Here is an 18,639-nt window from a genome sequence, read left to right as displayed (position 1 = left end):
AACCTAAAACACCAGAAGCAGCACATGGCAGAGAAATCCTTCAGTAATGCTGTAGTCAGGGCCTTGTTTGTGAAAAGCTGCAAATGCCATGTGTCAAGGAAGCCCTTTACCTGTGAGGAAGTAGGGAAAGACTTTCTGGCCACCTTGGGACATCTCCAGCAACAGATCACTCACACCAGGGAGAAGCCAAACAAGATTGCCCAGCCGTGAGATAACTTTACAAAGCAGAGAAAGTCATTACAGCTGGGGAGAATTCAAGAAAGCCTTCAGCCCGAAACATGCACTTGTTCAGAACCAGGGCGTCCACCCTGGAAGACATTGTTTTGTGTGCAGTGAATGTGGGAAGACATTCAGGTACAAATCCTCATTTGTTTCACCAGAGAGTGCATACTGGAGAAAGGCTTCATGTGTGTTGTGAATGTGGAAAATTTTTCAGGCAAACCTCAACCCTCAATCTGCATCGAAGAATTCGTACTGCGGCAAGGCAGTAGAAGTGCAGCAAATGTGGGAAATCCTTTAACCAAAACTTTGTCCTTAGTTATCCCTGGAGAAGTCACATTGGAGAAAATTGTTACTTGTGCAGTGAATGTGCACAGTCTTTGAGCCGCAGATCCATCATAGTTCGAGAACGGACATTTCACACTGGAGAAAGGTGTTATGAGTATACTCAATGTGGGATATCTTTTAGATGAAAATTTTATCTCATTGTACACTGGAGAGTTCACACAGGAGAAAGACCTTATGATTGCAGTGAGTGTGGGAACTCTTTTACTAATAGCTTGGTGCTCATCCTTCACCAGCGGGTACATAAAGGGGAAAGGCCTTTTGCTTGCAGTGAATGTGGGAAATCTTTTACCAGTAGCTCGATACTCATTCTCCACCGGAGAGTTCACACAGGAAAAAGGCCTTATGAGTGCAGTGAGTGTTGGAAATCCTTTAGTCATCAATCTTACCTCACTCAACACTGGAAGGTTCATAGTGGAAAAAGGCCTTATGAATGCATTGAATGTGGGAAATCTTTTATGTCTCACCATGGCCTCCATTATCATCAGAGAGTTCACACTGGATCAAGGCCTTATGAATGTAGTGAATGTGGGAAGTCTTTTACCTCTCACTCTGGCCTTCATTATCATCAGAGAGTTCACACAGGAGAAAGGCCTTATGAGTGCAGTGAGTGTGGAAAATGTTTTACCTCCAGCTCTGCCCTGTGTTATCATCAGAAGACTCATGCTGGAGATAGGCCTTATGAGTGCACTGTATGTGGGAAATGTTTTTACTCTTGTTCCACCCTCCATTATCATCACAGAGTTCACACAGGAGAAAGGCCTTATGTGTGCAGTGAATGTGGGAAATCTTTTTTCTCTAGCTGCAACCTCATTAAACATGAGAGAATTCACACAGGAGAAAGGCCTTATCTGTGCAGTTTATGTGGGAAATCCTTTATCCAAAGATGTTACCTTTTATACACCAGAGAGTTCACACAGGAGAAAGGCCTTATGAGTGTAATGAATGTGGGAAATCTTTTACTACTTGGAGGAACCTTCATTATCATCAGGGAGTTCACACTGGAGAAAGCCCTTATGAGTGCAGTGAATGTGGGAAAACCTTTAGGAGAGAGAGTCTTCTCTCATTGAACACTGTGGAGTTCACACTGGAGAAAAGCCTTATAAATGCAGTGAATGTGGGAAAGCTTTTTCATCTAGGTATGTTTTCCGTTATCATCAGAGAGTTCACACAGGATTGAGGCCATATGAGTGTAGTGAATGTGGGAAATCTTTTATTTGTAGTTCCATTCTCCGTGAACATCAGAGAATTCACAGAAACCAAAGTCCTTATGAATGCACTGAATGTGGGAAGTCCTTTAGAGCAAATTCTTATCTCACTGAACACTGTATAATTCATACTGGAGAAAAGCCTTATAAATGCAGTGAATGTGGGAGATCTTTTTCGTCTAGGTCTGGCCTCCATTATCATCAGAGAGTTCACACAGGATCGAGGCCATATGAGGGTAGTGAATGTGAGAAATCTTTTCCCCAGAGCTTTGCACTCCTTCCACGTCCATGTTGACAGAGGTGGAAGGTCTTAATGTGTGTTGTGAATGTGGGAAATTGTTTACTTCTAGTTCCACCTTTTGTTCTTATTAGAGTTCACAGGAAGAGCCTTATTCGTGCCAGGAATTTGGGGAATTGTTTCCTAAAGAATTCATCTCATGGGACTTCCCTGTTTGTCCTTTGGTTCAGAATCCACCTTCCAGTGCAGGCAATGTGGGTTCTATCCTTGGTCGGGGAACTAAGATCCCCCATGCCATGGGGCAACTAAGCCTGTGAGCCTCAACTACTGAGCCCACACATTCTAGAGCCTGTGCACTGCAACAAAGATCCCATGTGCTGCAACTAAGACCCGACACTGCCAAATAAATATTTAAAAAACAAAAGAATTCACCCCAGTATACATGGTAGAGTTTACACTGGAGAAAGGCCTTGAATGTGCAAGGAAAAGTGCAATTTTCTTGTTCAGGGTAACGACATTGGAAGAAACTGAGGAGTGGCCCATCTGAATTCAATCTCATACATTCAGTTGTCCACAGGGGGAGATACCCCTGAAATTTCAGTTATGTGGGTAGCACGTGTGGCTGTATTGCACTTTGTAACCTGTCCAGGTCTCTTCCCAGATTTATGTCACTGCCCGTTTCTGTGGCTGTTTTACCTCTATCGCCTGGCAGGTCCACACAGTGTGCATCAGTCACCAGCTCAGTGTGCTCAGGGAAACTGACCTCTGTTCTTCTAAGTGTTGGAGCAAACCAGGAGTGGTAGCCCAGTCCGTTAGGGGTTGGTGTTCCCCCCTCTCTGACTATGTGTACAGAAGCCTGAAGGAATGTTGGCCCCGAGAACGTCATATGAATTCAGCTGACAATGTGCAGAGAAGGACAACATTTTCCAAGGACATATTCTCTCATGCTCAGTTTTTCCATCTAGCAAGTCACCAACCCAAACTGTGTGCCACACATTGTTTTGGTTTGTATAATATGGATGCCTTACTGTTTAAGGCCTATTTTGTTTTTGGAGTTCTTTGTACTGCTAGAGGTTTTTTATAAGGAGATTTGGGCTCCACAGGCATGGGCCTCAGGGAGGATAGTACGATTGCAAAACGTGGCTTGTCATTTTTGGTCAAATTTGCATTGGTGCCAGTGAAGTTGTAGGAGAGAGGGCAGGGCTTTTTGGTCCTCATTTGAAGCCTGGATGCTATGAACTTTAGGAGACTCAGACATCACCCTCAAGAGGAGTAAGGTGTGACAATCTCAAGTTCTTGGAACAGCATGAATTTTTCCCCCTGTTCATGGGGAGTATCACAAGAGATGTCAGCACTGTTGAGAGGCATCTCCCATGGTCTTGCAAAGAGCATGTGCTCTGATGTCCACAATTCCATGGGTGACAGTCACTGGTTGTAAGACTATAGGGGTCAGGGGAAACTGAAACTGATACAGAAACTGTGTTAGTAGGGAGCAAAGGAGACAGCAGCCAGCTCATTGGAATGTGCCTCTTCTAAAAGTGCATCCACAGATGTCTTTGTGACAATGACTGATGTGCAGGATCAGTGTGTACACAAATCTCAGGACCTCCAGGCATGTTTAACTTGTGTAGTTGAGGTCATTGTCAGAGAAGATAATTGGAAAGTTTTGTGGATTTTTGTAACCTCCCTGTAATGTTCGTCTCAAGGCTGTTGCACAGGCAGAAAAAAGAAAGGTAGAGAAAAGTAGTCTAGGGATGTGGCTCTTGTGAGCCAGCCAACATTCCTGTTGACTGCAGTGGAAATGTCCTTTATTACTTGCCAATGTTTGCTGCCACTGAGGCAGGATTGATCCCCAGAGGGCATGACAGAAAGATGGTGGACTCACTGTAGGGCTGTCAAATCTATTTTCCAAAACAGTGGGGCATACAGATTTTGTTTATCTTGAAGTGTTTTTTTTAAAGTTTTATTTAGGTGTAATTTACATGTAGTAAAGTACACACATTTAAAGTGAAGTATTGGATAAGTTTTGACATACACATGATACTTGTGAAAACATCATCACAGTCATGGTAGTGACCATGTCTATCACTGTGTATTTGCTCCATGTTCTTTTATAATCTCTGTGTCCCTGCCCTTCACAGCCATCCAAGCAACCATTGATTTATTTCTCCTTGTAATAGATACCCTTGTGATTTCTATAATTTACCTGACGGAATCGTAAAATGTTTACTTTTGTTTTCTCCTGGTTTTGTGTTTTATAATTATTTTGAGATTCATCAATGATGTTAAATGAGGAGCTCTTTTTTATTTTTTTGAGTAATATTCTTACCATTCGATATAACAGTATTTATCCATTCACCTGTTTATGGCTATTTGGGTTAATTCCATGTTTTGATGGTTGATAATAAACTTGTGCAAGCATTTGTGTACAGTTCTTAATCTGGATATTTGTTTCTTGTATCTTTTGGCCAAAAAATTAGATTGCAGTGTTTGAACCACAAAGTTAGGTGAACGTTTAGCTTTTGAAGAAACTAACAAATTGCTATTTAAACATGGTATTTTTTCTTTTCCTTTTTTTAAAAAATTTTTTATTGAAATCTAGTTGATTTACAGTGTTGTGTATTTTTTTGTATTCGTACCAGCAGTTGTATGAAGGTTCCATTTCCTCCACATCTTAGTGAATAATTAGTTGGTCGGTCGTTTTTTTTTTTTAACTCTTTTTATGAGTTTGCTGTGCTCTCTCAGTGTTTTAATTGAATTTCCCTAAGGATTCATGGTTAGCATCTTTTCAGATTTATATTTGCTATCTTTGGTTAAATGTCTCATTTTGTTTTCTGCTTTTTTTTTTTTGGCTACACTGCACAGCTTTTAGGATCTTAGTTCCTCAAACAGGGATTGAATCTGGGCCCTTGCAGTGAAAGTCCTAACCATTGGACAGCCAGGGAATTTCCTCTTCTGCTTATTCTTTGATTCATTGACGATTTTCCTTTTCTTTAACGAGTAGGACAGTGAAACAACAAAGATACCCATTTTACTGCTTTATGGAATAATTGCTTTCAGTACTCGAAGAACATATCTTGAGCTTTTTCAATGCTTTTGTTTCACACAACGTAATGGAGACATGTACTTTACAGTTTCAGATTAATCTGCCAGGAGAATTTACTTAGTTCTAAGTAAACTTGATGAATGGCACCCCTCCACCAGCCTCTTTTTTTCAGCATTTACTAAGAAGAGTTTATAATTATATGTATGTTTCTCAAAGAGCTGAGAGCTAATCCATTGAAATGTAGTCATCAGGATTAATTAGGCCTCTTTCTCTCAGTCTTTTTGGTGTCTCTCAGTCTCTTTGGATAGGATAGAATCCTAGTTTTCATAATTACTGCCTATCAAATACAGCTGCACTAATCTTGTTTACATTTCCCAACACTTTATAATGTTTCAGTTCTGTGACTACTGAACTCCCATCTTCCGTTTTCTCATTCTCCCTTTATTTAAAAGTTCTCCCTTTATTTAAAAATTTATATACATATATATATATATATATATATATATATATATCTCACAGGGTTTTTTGTTTGGTTTTTTGGTTGTTTTTTCATTTTTTTTTGGCTGTGCCACACTGCATGCTGGATCTTAGTTCCCCAACCAGGGATTGAACCTATGCCCCCTGCAGTGGAAGTGTGGATTCCTGACTACAGGGCCACCAGGGAAGTCCCTCTCAATCTCCGTTTAAAACACCTGATCACCTCTGCAGAAATTACCATGGAGTTCAACTCTTTCCTGCTGTCAGTAGTTACTGAATAAAACGTGTTTTTCCATTGTTGTTTTTATCATTTCAACTAACATCTGGTTGTGTTTATCTTTGACACCATCAGTCTCAGAAGGGAACAAAGAAACATGCTATTTTAGTATAGTACAGTGGCTACGTTGTTCAAAGTTGAAGCATGTATGTGAATCGTCTCCAGAGTCTTGAACTATTGGGAGTAGCATAAATGCAGAATTTTATCTCATTGTATTACCAAACCCAGGTTTGGCTGCTCACGGCTGAAAAGCCAATAATGGAGAAGGAAGTGTCAGGAGGGAAAGATGTTTTAATCAGAAAATCTGGTAGTCCGGAGAGAAGGTGGACTCATGACCCGAGACCAACTCTGAACATTCTGGTCAGCCATGACAGTTTTGTTTTTTTTTTTGGCCACACGTTGCAGCATGTGGGATTTTAGTTAATGAGCTGGGGTCGAATCCATGCCCACTGCAGTGAAAGCCTGAAGTCTTGATCACTGGACTGCCAGGGAATTCCCAGCCATGATAGTTTTTAAAAGGAAAAAGGGGAAAGAATCTCAGTGAATCGTCAAAGCAGGAGGTTAGTTTCTGCAACTTTTCCATTGCATTCAGTCTGGCTGACTTCGGATGTTACCCCTGTGGGATCTGCCTGCAGAATTGCTTAGGGATCTGTCAAGGGTAGAGAACTAGTCATTCTTTACTTAATTCTTTTTAATCTAGGAAAACAATGAACAGGTCAGGCAAGGTATGGTGTGCATTCAGGAGAGCATAAGTCAGGAATTAGTTTAAATTGTTTACTGATCTCATTCCTTTAATTAGGTTCTTTCAAGGTGAGGGGGGACAGAAATGGGCAAATAGGAACAGGGCCAAAGAGCAGCTTTCAATTGACGTGATTATTATTTCCTTTGTGATTGCAGGGACTTTTCTACAGTTGGGAATTTGTATTGTCTGTGTTAGCATTCTCCGTAAAAACAGAAGCAGTAGGATATAGAGATACAGTTCCATATCTGCGAGTTCTGCATCCCAGGATTCAGCCAACCCCAGATGCAGAACCCCGACACCCAGAGGGCCAACTGTGCTGGGCCATCTTATGTAAGGTAATTGAGCATCTGAGGATTCTGATATCCAAGTGATGGAGGCTGGAACCAGGTCCCTGTGGATACATCCCCTGAGAGATGACTATGTTAAGAGGACATTTATTATAGGAATTGGTTATGGAGGCTGAGAAGTCCCACAACTTGCTGTATGCAAACTGGAGAACCAGGAAAACTGCTGGTATCATTTAGTGCAAGACCGAAGACCTGAGAACCAAGGGCCTGCTGGTGTAAATCCCAGTGTGCAAAGGGTCAAGATCCATGAGATCTCATGTCTGAGGGCAGGGGAAGATGGGCTAGTTCTGCACAGACACTAATGGCGAGTCCAACACATTCACCACGACAGCCTTACCGTAGACTTTCCCATGAGACCAGAGTGCTGCTCTCATCCAGGTGAGACAAGCACCATAAGCACTGGCTCATTCTGATGACTATGTGTGTCTCCTTTTCCTTGCTGTCTTCTATTTTGTTCTTTTGGATAACTTTGATGATAAACCCACACCATTGTCTGACGAACACCTGTGCACTGGTGTCTTCAGGCTTCTGGCAATTCATCTGCTTCCTGCTCTTTGACAGTGACACACAAGTTTCTCAGTTCTGTTTTGTCTGTTGGGCAAGGAGAACAGAGGTTCCAAGTGTAGTCTCTGGGTTATAAGTTCATTCTAGAAGATCTCAATATTTACATAATCAACTTTTTATATTTGTAGGCTCACATTTTATGCTGTTTACCCAACTGGGACATTTTGATTCAAAATTGAATAACGATGATGATAACTGCTTCATACTGCATATAGTGTATAGAAACATGAATGGTATTAATAACTATTTTAACATAATTATATAAATTGTATAGTGTTATTCACTAGAGGTTCAAAGAATTTTATAATATATATAGGAATGTTCAGGGTAGAAAACCACTGCTGATTTGAAATTTATGTTGATGCCTAGAAGATTTAATTTACAAAGCATTGTAGGAAAAAATATGTTTCAATGGAGAGAAAAAGACTTGAGAATACTCTGAGTTGGAAAGGTACATGTGGAGTTCAAAGAACAGAAGGAAGATCTTCTGTTTAGGGTATTGTGTGATGGGGACAGTGGGTAGCAAAGAAGCAGAGAAAGTAGGTATCTGAGGTTATCTCGAGGATTAGAATGAACACAGTTTTTTGTCGGGGAGACGATGGCTTTGTGAGGGATTAGTCAAGTAGGACAAATAATCATAATTGTTTAAGATAAAAGGTGCTAAGTATTGAAATGAATTTATTTTATTAAACTATATTTTAACACCTTTTAATGTTTGTTTCAGTTGGGAGCTTTCTATTTGCTTTAAAAAGTTAGTAGTGATTATGCATTTATGGAATTTAGAGTATTCAATGGGCAGCTTCTGGAAGTTATGTTTTCTTTCTTTTTTTTTTTTTTTTGCGTTACGCTGACCTCTCACTGTTGTGGCCTCTCCCATTGCGGAGCACAGGCTCCGTACGCGCAGGCTCAGTGGCCATGGCTCACAGGCCCAGCCACTCCACGGCACGTGGGATCTTCCTGGACCGGGGCACGAATCCGCATCCCCTGCATCGGCAGGTGGACTCTCAACCACTGCACCACCAGGGAAGCCCTGGAAGTTATGTTTTTACAAAAGTCCCTTCTAGAAATTACTGTGAGCCATTAGCACGTGCAGGATACTTTCAAATAGTTGAATTCTCTTTGCCTGTTTATCTCACAGCTTTAGTAACTCTATTGCCTTTTATTACCACTAACAGTTATATTAACTTAGTAATATACATATGTTAAAGTCCTAACGCCCAAGTGACTGTATTTGTAGACAGGGCCTTTAGGGAGGTAATTAAGGTTAAACGAGGTCATAAGGGTGGGGCCCTAATTCATTAGTACTGGTTTCCTCATAGGAGGAGTAGACACTAGGTGTATGCCCACAGGGACAAATAAGGCCATTTGAGGACCCAGTAAGAAGATGGCCTTCCCAAGCCAAAGAGAGGGGCCTCAGGAGATACCAAACCTGTTGACACTTTCCTCTCGGACTCCCAGCCTCCAGAAGTGTGAGAAAATAAATTTCTATTGTTTAAGCCAATCCTTGTATGGTATTTTGTTATGGCAGTTCTAACAGATTAACACAAACATCATTAATGTGTTCTCTTTCCCAAATAAATAGTGAGGCACAACATGCAAAGAGACAGCAGAGACAATTGGTATAATTCTAAAAATGGTACAAAACTATAAATTAGCTTTGGGAGGGAAGGGAATTTAATATGGAGTTTCCTATTTTGCTTCCACTTGTGCTGCAAACCAAAACTTAGCTCCAATTTGCAAAGTCCCCAAAGAAGCCCAGTAGTGAGAGTCAGACTTTAAAACTCAGAATCACTCTTATTTCCTGCAGTGTGTTGTGGGTTACAGCTGTAATGGAGTAACAGGGTCTGACTTACCCTCTTGTTGTCATCAACTGTAAAACTACAAAATACAAGAGAATCCAACACATTCACAGCAACAGCGTTTTCCCTAGACTTTCCCATGAGACCAAAGCACCATTCTCTGGGAAAAAAGCCGTGTTCACCATTCTCATCCTGGTGAATATGCTGTCTCCTTTTACCCTGTTCTCTTCTATTTTATCTTTTTGGATAAGTCTGATTATGAACCCACAACATGGTCTAATGAACACCTCTGCAAAGGTATTTTCAGGCTTACCAAGATTCATCCTTTTGTTATCTTTGGTAGTGACACTCAGCTTTCTGTTTTGCTTTGCCTTCTGGGCAAGGAGAACAAATATTCTAAGTGTAGCTCCTGGGCTATAAGTTCTCTCTAGAACACCCTACCATTTATTTAATCAACTTTATATATTTGTAGGCTCACAATTTATATCATTTTATCTTTCAGAATATTTAGATTTGAAATCGAATAACAGTGATAATAACTGCTTCATATTACATGTAGAGTATAAAAACAGCAAAGATACTCATAATTATTCAAAACCAATTTTCTAAAATGATATACTGTTATTCACCACAGGTCCAGGGAATTTTATGGTAATATAGAGAATATTCAAGATTTAAGAGTGTAGGTTATAACAGCACTTTAAACGTTAAACTATGTTGACACTTAAAAGATTTATTTGAATTCACAAAGCATAGTGGGGAAAATAGATGTTTCATTTGGAGAGAAAAAAAACCTGGGAATACTCTGAGTTGTAAAGTCTCATATGGAATTTATGACTGAAGGAAGATCAATGTGTTTTTGGTATAGTGTGTGATGGGAAGAGTGATGAGAAAAGAAGCAGAGGAAGCAGGTGAAGGCTTCTTTTGCCAGGTATCAGAGGATATCTCAGTGATCAGAATGATCTGAACTTTTTGTAGGGAAGATGATGAGTTTGTGAGGGATTAGTCAGGTGGGATAATAATCAGTGTTATATATGATAACAAGTGTAAGTATTCAAGTGAATTTATTAAACTATATTTTTGCATCATTTAATATTTGTTTTAATTGAAAGTTTGTGTTTGTTTGAAATAGTTCTTAGAAGTGATGAATTTATGAGCGTCCCTTGTGGTGCAGTGGTTAAGAATCCACCTGCCAATGCAGGGGACACAGGTTCAAGCCTTGGCCCAGGAAGATCCCACATGCCTCAGAGCAACTAAGCCCATTTGCCACAACTACTTAGCCTGTGCTCTAGAGCTTGCAAACCACAACTACTGAAGCCCACGTGCCACAACTACTGAAGCCTGTTGCACCTAGAGCCCATGCTGCACAACAAGAGAAGCTAGTGCAATGAGAAGACTGAGCACTGCAACGAAGAGTAGCTGCTGCTCGCCACAACCAGAGAAAAGCCTGCACACAGCAACGAAGACCCAATGCAGCCAAAAATAAAATAAAATAAAATAAGTAAATTTTAAAAAATAAGTGATGCATTTATGGTATTTAATAGGCATATTTTGGAAATTATGCTTTTATAAAGGCAATTTCAGAAATTACTGTGATCTATTGGCAATTGGAGGATACTTTTAAAAGTTGAATATTCTTTTCCTCTTTATTACCCAGCTTTAGTAAACCACTTGCCTTTTATTACCACTAACATATATTAACAGAATGCTTTTCATAGGTTGAAACCCTAACCTACAATGGGATTGTAGTTGGACATAGGTCATTTATAGAGGTAATTAAGGATAAGTGAGATCATAAGAGTGTGGCTGTATCCCATTAAGACTGGTTTCCTTCTGTTGACAAAAACTCAATTAACAATCAAGTTAAGAAGAAAAAAGTGAATTTTATTCAAGCCAAACTGAGGATTATCACCCAGGAGACAGACTCCCAGAATCTCTGAGATCTGTTCTGCCTTTTAGAAGTTGAAGGCACAATTATTTACATTTTTCAGACAAAGGATTGTACAAAAAAATGACATACTGACATTTTACATAAAGTTCATAGGCCAAGTAAGCATGTACAAAGCGAGCAGTGAGTCACCATGACCCCCAACAGAGTTTGGAAAGAATGCTAATCTTTTAAGAAGTTCCATGGCTAACATCAGAAGAAAGGGGAAAAAAATTGATCTTTACATTCAAGAAAGCATTCCCATCTTTGAGGAGGACTAGTTAGTGTGTGCAGTGGAATAACTGAGGACGTGGAAAGGAGACGTGACCCATGAGCCCCCGCCCCCCAGCAAACTGGGGGCTGGCGAATAAGCCAGAACTGTAAACAGTCCTGAATGCTTTGAGTTCCCCACCCCACCGGCAAATCGGGGGCCTTCGAATAAGCATTGAGTGCTTCGGGCACTGATCCATGCGATGTCCTCAGTATAATCAGAATGGTGGGAACACAAGGAAATGTCCTTGTGCTACTTCAGTATAATCAGAATGGTGGGAACACAAGGCAATGTCCTTGTGCTGCTTTTACGCTCAAGGACGAAGCACGGCATGTTTTCAAGAAAGCCCATTATTGCTTGTATAATCAATAAAAACATATGTTGCTGCTTTGGTATTTCTGGAATGTTAAGAAAACAAGTCTTAAAATGTAAACATAGGTAATGCTTAAATAAAAGCTACCACAGCAGGACAGATGGCGCTGTTTTGCCTGAGCGAGCGGCAGCCCTCTACTGCTGTGCTTCGGCACAATTCATCTCGTGTGATGAGCTTACTTTCGGCCCTGTCATAAGAAAAACTACAACATTTGGCGCCCGAACAGGGACCTGAATGTAAGTAATCGCGTGATCGCAGGACCGAAGGGGAAATTGGTCCGCTCAAGAGTAAGCAAAACCTTCGGGAGCAGTAGAGTAACTGTAATGGGGAATTCCCACTCAGTAGACTTTCAATACATTAGACTCCTGAAACAGTTATTACGGAGTTCAGGAGTGAAAGTGAAACCAGAATCTTTTGATGAATTGTTTGCGCTGGTTCGTAAACATTGTTACTGGTTTCAACCTACTGGTCATAACCAGTTAAATTTAAAAGTTTGGAAACAGGTTATGCGAGCCTTAAGAAGAGCTCATCAGCATGGAGACCCTATATCTGTCCGTGTTTGATCTCTTTGTAAATTAATTTCCCTTGTCCTGGAACCATTACAATCTGAAACTGAAAGTGAAAATGGGGCGCGCCCTCAGCGTCCGAATTCTGCTCCCGATCATTCTGCTTTTCGTACTCTGTTTCGTAAGTCTCCTATAGAGGACCTTCCTCCGCCTCCTCCTCCCCTTGTGTCTGAGACAGGAGAGGATTTTTCAGGTTCCAGTGATGAAGGGGCTTTTTCTGATGGTGATAAAGATCGGGAGCAAGCTAGCAAACAAAATGAGATGCCACTTTCTCAACAGAATGAGATTTCTGATATACTTTCAAAGTTGAAAAATTTGATGACTGAATTGGAAGAAAATAAAAACAATGCTGCCACCCCTTCATATCAGGAGCCATGTCCTACTATTCCTTCAGCTCCTCCTTTAGAATTAGTAGCTTATCCTGTTGGAGCCTCTCGTCAGTTTCGCTTTCCTCTAAAACCTGAATCTAATAGACTATTGTTGGAAGAAGAGATGAATAAGGAAGAAAAGCAATATTCTGAATCATTTTTTGCTTTCCTTATTGTTAGACAAGCTATGCCTGCTAATGATCAATTTCCGAATGGATATGTAAGTGTTGAGTATAACCATCATGATATAAAATTTTTTTAAATGCTAAAAGAAGCCATTAATGCGTATGGGATGCATTCTAATTATGTTCAAGGACTTTTGTCTGGGTATGCTACCGAAAACATGTTAATTCCTCATGATTGGGAAGCGATTGCCAAAACTGTTCTTGAACGTGGACAATATATGCAGTTTAAAACTTGGTGGAGAGAGGACGCTGAAAACATGACAAGGTCTAATACAGCCCATAATCCTCCAGAGCTACTTTTAGATGAATTAATAGCAGCAGGCGCATTTAGTAATCTACAAGCTCAAGCTCAATTTGATGATTTACGAATCATTCAGATACGTATGTGTTGTTTACGAGCATGGTTACGAGTGGAACCTCCTGGAAAAACAGCACAATCTTTTACTAAGTTAATGCAAGGGCCTGGTGAGCCTTACACTGATTTCTTGTCTAGACTGCGTGCAGCCATTCAAAGAGCTGTAGCACAAATAGAGGTGCAAGATTTATTATTACAATCTTTGGCCTTTGAGTATGCAAATCCTGAATGCCAGAAGGCATTGCGACCTTTACGGGCTGTAAACGCTCCACTTGAGGAGTATATAAAAGCTTGCCATGATATTGGATCTCCTACTTATCATGCCAATTTACTTGCAGCTGCCATAAATGAATAATTACAGACTCTCAGTATGTGGAATTTACAGTTAAAATATTGAGACCGCTTTTATCCCAAATGATGGATCAGAACTGCACTCTTTATTTTTGCAAATACAACATATAATTAGACTACGTACTGCACCACTTTATATTACTCATATTCGTGCTCATACTCATTTACCCGGCCCATTGGTAGATGGAAATTATTTTATTGATACTTTAGTGGGTACCGTAGAGTTAGCTACAGCAGAACATCACAGATATCATACTAATGCCAGAGGATTGAAAAATAAATTTAATCTTACATGGAAACAAGCAAAAACTATTCTCCGTACATGCCCGCAATGTGCTGCCATTAATCAACCTTGTTTGAATATTGAAGTTAACCCTAAAGGCTTATCTGCTAATGCTATCTGGCAAATGGATGTAACTCAATATCCTGGTTTTGGAAAGTTAAAATATATTCATCATTCTGTATATACCTACTCTCATTTTTCATGGGCAACACCATTATATTCTGAAAAAGCTGATGCTGTAATAACTCATTTATTAGAAGCTTTTACTGTTATGGGAGTTCCCAACAGCATAAAAACTGATAATGCTTCTGCATATCACTCTCAAAAATGTCAGAATTTTTTTGCCACACATAATATACGGCATGTTACAGGTATCCCAGGAAACAGTATGGGACAAGCCGTTATTGAACGACAAAACAGCACTTTGAAAGAAATGTTTATAAAACAAAAAGGGGGAGATGAGGTACAAAGTCCTAGGAAAAGAATACATATTGCTTTGTTTATTCTTAAGTTTTTCAATCATGGAGAAGATGGTTTTAGTGCAGCTGACAGACATTGGACAAAAATAAGTACACAAGAACTTAGACAGCCTGTTTCTATATTAAATGAAAATACTAACACTTGGAAACCTGCCGAGGTTCTTCGTTGGGGCCAGGGATATGCTTTTGTTTCTGCAGGAGCTGAATCTTTTTGGGTGCGGGCTAAAAAGATAAAGCTTCGGGATGGCAGCTAAGCATAGCTTTGATGTGACGGGAATGACGAAGGGATTTGCGGAGATGGATTTGAGCAAGAGAGCATTCCGTGTGCCATTGGATCGAACAAAGAGGGCGTCTCCATTGACCTAGGGGCAAGTGAAAAAGTTTGCAGGCGCTGCTGAAAATCTTGTCATTTCACAGGGTAAACCCCTCACTAGCACCAATCTTTTTGTGGCTATGTTGGCAATGTTGTCTGCACAGGTAATAAGCATATCAGCCAATGAGATAAATTGTACTAACCATACTTATTGGACTTATATTCCCAACCCTCCTCTTAATATGGGGGTTACCTGGTGGGATGCCCCAATTCTTGTATATGTAAATGAGTCTGGATGGTTGTCTGGTCCTTTTGATGATAGAGGCCCTTTGAAGCCGGAAGAAGGAAGGATAATAGAGAATTACACGGTGGGTGTTAATGGACCTCCTATTTGTATGGGAAAGGGAGATCATTGCCTTAAAATGAATTATCAGGCATGGTTAAGTGTTGTCAAAAATGAAAACAGATATCATGGGTTATATCTTTTGAGTGCTTATAGTTTTAAAAGTTCTAATTCCACTCTTAATGAGAATGTTTCCACACCTTACTTGCCTCATGCCAGGTGCCTCTTGTGGATCGATTATCGGATTGGGTCCATTGGACTCGATGCCGAGGAGAAATGGCTCGGGTTCTTGTTAATACTTCTTGGGGAAGCGTCATTGATTGGAGACATTTTGGCTCTGCCAGAGGAAAAAGGGGTCTGAAGAATTTACACTGGCATAGAGAGGATAACACTATTTATAGCAATACTATTAATGATACCATAGTATGGCATGCTGGAGGGTTTTCTCCAGGTCCTCATTTAAATGGATATCCTATACAAAAGGACTTGTGGAAGCTTATGACAGCTTTGAAAAAGATTAATGCCTGGGTAGGACATATGGTTAACAAATCTGAAAATCATAGTTTGACTTTTCATAAAAATGTTACTTGGTATACTCGTAGTTGTGTGAAATTACCTTATATATTGTTAAAGGGACCAGCTGTATGGAATGAGACTCAAGGTATTATTATGTGTAAAAATTGCTCTCTGTATACCTGCATTAACTCTAGTATATCTTTTAACATATCTACTGAAAGTTTGTATATCTTACGAGCTCGGACAGGTCTTTGGCTTCCTGTCAATCTTGGAAGGGAATGGCAAGAATCTCTTCCTATGGCTGTTTTGCAATATTTAGCTGATGCATTAAAAAGAAGTAAAAGATTTGTAGGAATGTTGATTGCAGCTGTCATGGGTATTATAGCCATAACAGCTACTGCTGCAGTAGCTGGAGTTGCTTTAGAACAATCTATTCAGACCGTTGATTATATAACTGATTGGCATAAAAATTCTGAAATGCTTTGGTCCTCTCAACGACAAATTGATTCGGAAATCCATTCAGAAATAGCAGACTTACAAGCTGTGGTTATGTTGGGAGACCAACTTGTAAATTTACAAAGACAAATGAAGCTACGTTGTGACTGGAATCAAAGTGCCTTTTGTGTCACTTCGGTTCCATATAATCAGTCTGCATTCCCCTGGGCAAAAATAAAAAAGCATTTATTACATCACAAAAATTGACAGAAGAAATTGTGAATTTACAAGGGAAAATTCAACAAACTTTTCAGAAGAGATTACAACGACTTAATTCACAAGAAGTATGGACTGGAATTATTCAAGGACTTAATAATCTAAATCCCAAGTCTAAATTACATGCTTTATTTGGTTCTACTGCAGGATTGCTAATGCTCATTATAATAATAATCATATGTTTAATTGTAGTCCGAGGACGAGTGAAAGCTACCCGCCATGCAACATCGCAACAAGCTGCCGTGTTCTCCTTGATGTTGCACAAGCTGCAAAACAAAAAGGGGGAAATGTAGTGGAATAACTGAGGACATGGAAGGAGACGTGACCCATGAACCCCCATCCCCCACCCCCAGCAAACTGGGGGCTGGCGAATAAGCCAGAACTTCAAGCAGTCCTGATTGCTTTGAGCCCCACCCCCGGCAAACCGGGGGCATGTGAATAAGCCAGAACTGTAAACAGTCCTGAATGCTTTGAGCCCCCCCTCCCCGGTAAACCGGGGGCCTGCGAATAAGCATTGAGTGCTTTGGGCACTGATCCCATGCGATGTCCTCAGTATAATCATAATGGTGGGAACACAAGGCAATGTCCTTGTGCTGCTTTTGCGCACAAGGACGAAGCACGGCATGTTTTCAAGAAAGCCCATTATTGCTTGTATAATCAATAAAAACATATGTTGCTGCTTTGGTATTTCTGGAATGTTAAGAAAACAAGCCTTAAAATGTAAACATAGATAATGCTTAAATAAAAGCTACCACAGCAGGACAGACGGCGCTGTTTTGCCTGAGCGAGCGGCAGCCCTCTACTGCTGTGCTTCGGCACAATTCATCTCGTGTGATGAGTTTACTTTCGGTCCTGTCATAAGAAAAACTACAACAGTGTGTAATGCAGATGCACACTGCACATTAAGGAGACAGGGAGGCCAAAACAGAAAATTTTATGTTTAAATTTTCTTGTCCTTCCTTAAAATGTAAATTTTATTTCATCACTTATAAGAAGAGGGATAGACACCAGGAGTATGATCACAGGGAGAAAAGGCCATGTGAGGACACAGCACGAAGTGGACTACCCAAAGGCCAAAACAGAGGCCTCAGGAAAAATTAAAACTGTTGACACCTTCCTCTTAGACTTCCAGCATCCAGAGCTGCGAGAAAATAAATTTCTGTTATTTAAGCCACCCAGTCCAAACTGTTACTGAACCAGTTTCATGTGACCTACGCACAACAAGCCAAACGCTGAGACACTGTGGTTTGCAGCAGAGAAACTGTTTATTCACAAGGGAGCCAAGCAAGGAAAAGGAAGGGCAAATCTCAAATTCATCTCCCCAAAGGCAAGGGGCTAGGAATATTTATGGGATAAAGCTTGGCAGGGGTGAGGGTGGGGATTGAAGATACGGAAAAGGTGCAGTAATTGTCATTCTGCACAGGTAAAAGTAAGCTACAGACTTCTTCATGAGATACATGTTCAGAAAATGGCAGGCTTAGCATGTTCTGAGGGTGGGCTTTTGGCCCTCTGACATCAAAAACCATCTAGCTGGGGACTTCCCTTGTGGCACAGTGGTTAAGAATCCGCCTGCTAAAGCGGGGGCACTGGTTTGAGCCCTGGTGTGGGGAGATCCCACATGCAGCGGAGCAACTAGGCCTGTGTGCCACAACTACTGCCTGCACTCTAGAGTCTGTGAGCCGCAACTACTGAGCCCATATGCCACAACTACTGAAGCCCATGCACCTAGAGCCCAAGCTCTGCAACAAGAGAAGCCATGGCAATGAGGAGCCCGCGCACCGCATCGAAGAGTAGCCCCTGCTCCGCTCGCAGCAACTAGAGAAAGCACGTATGCAGCAACGAAGACCCAATACAGCCAAAAATAATTAAATTAATTAACTAAAAAAGAAAGTCACCTAGCCAACACTTGCATATACCCAGTTGGAGAGTCAGTGGTCTTAGCAGTTTTAACCAACTTGAGCTCAAACTGGACACAGGTGACCCCAATTTCCTAAAAAGCAACTTGGCAAAGATCTTATTGTTTAGGCTATTTGATGCTTGGGAGTACGTGCACGTTTTTGTAAAAGCAAAGTGAGGTTGATCAGTGAAGGCAGGTTACAATTTATTTTTTATTAATAGCTTATGACTACCCTCGGTTTCAATAGTATTCAAATGTTATGGCAACCCTAGCAGACTAACACAATTCTCATTCAATATTTTCTTGTCACCAAATAAATAAATGAGCTCAACACCCAAAAAAATATAGTTAGGCCTAACTATATTTACAACACCACTCCTGCCATCACAGTAAAATCGGCCATGAGAAGATTGAAGGAATTGAAGGACCAGTAGAAACA

General features: G+C 40.5%; 3 protein-coding genes across 6 annotated transcripts in view; 2 read left to right on the top strand and 1 right to left on the bottom strand.

Moving 5' to 3' along the window:
• The window catches only part of LOC101284368 (zinc finger protein 211-like), a 274,839-nt gene that overhangs the window by 14,817 nt on the left and 241,383 nt on the right, over positions 1-18,639 (top strand). The gene's annotated exons all lie outside the window — the stretch shown is intronic.
• Positions 1-18,639, bottom strand: part of LOC101283876 (zinc finger protein 551) — a 270,119-nt gene that overhangs the window by 101,860 nt on the left and 149,620 nt on the right. The window lies entirely within an intron of this gene.
• Positions 279-17,126, top strand: LOC105748733 (zinc finger protein 501-like). Its single transcript, XM_049703624.1, is given in 4 exon segments — positions 279-338; positions 492-1,461; positions 1,464-12,069; positions 16,496-17,126. Coding segments are annotated over 3 exon segments (1,311 nt in total). The 3' UTR covers positions 1,745-12,069; positions 16,496-17,126.

Source organism: Orcinus orca, chromosome 20 (genome assembly GCF_937001465.1).
Source record: "Orcinus orca chromosome 20, mOrcOrc1.1, whole genome shotgun sequence".
Lineage (NCBI taxonomy): Eukaryota > Metazoa > Chordata > Mammalia > Artiodactyla > Delphinidae > Orcinus > Orcinus orca.
The sequence above is the reverse complement of the archived record's forward strand: the minus strand, read 5'-3'. Positions and strand labels throughout refer to the sequence as shown.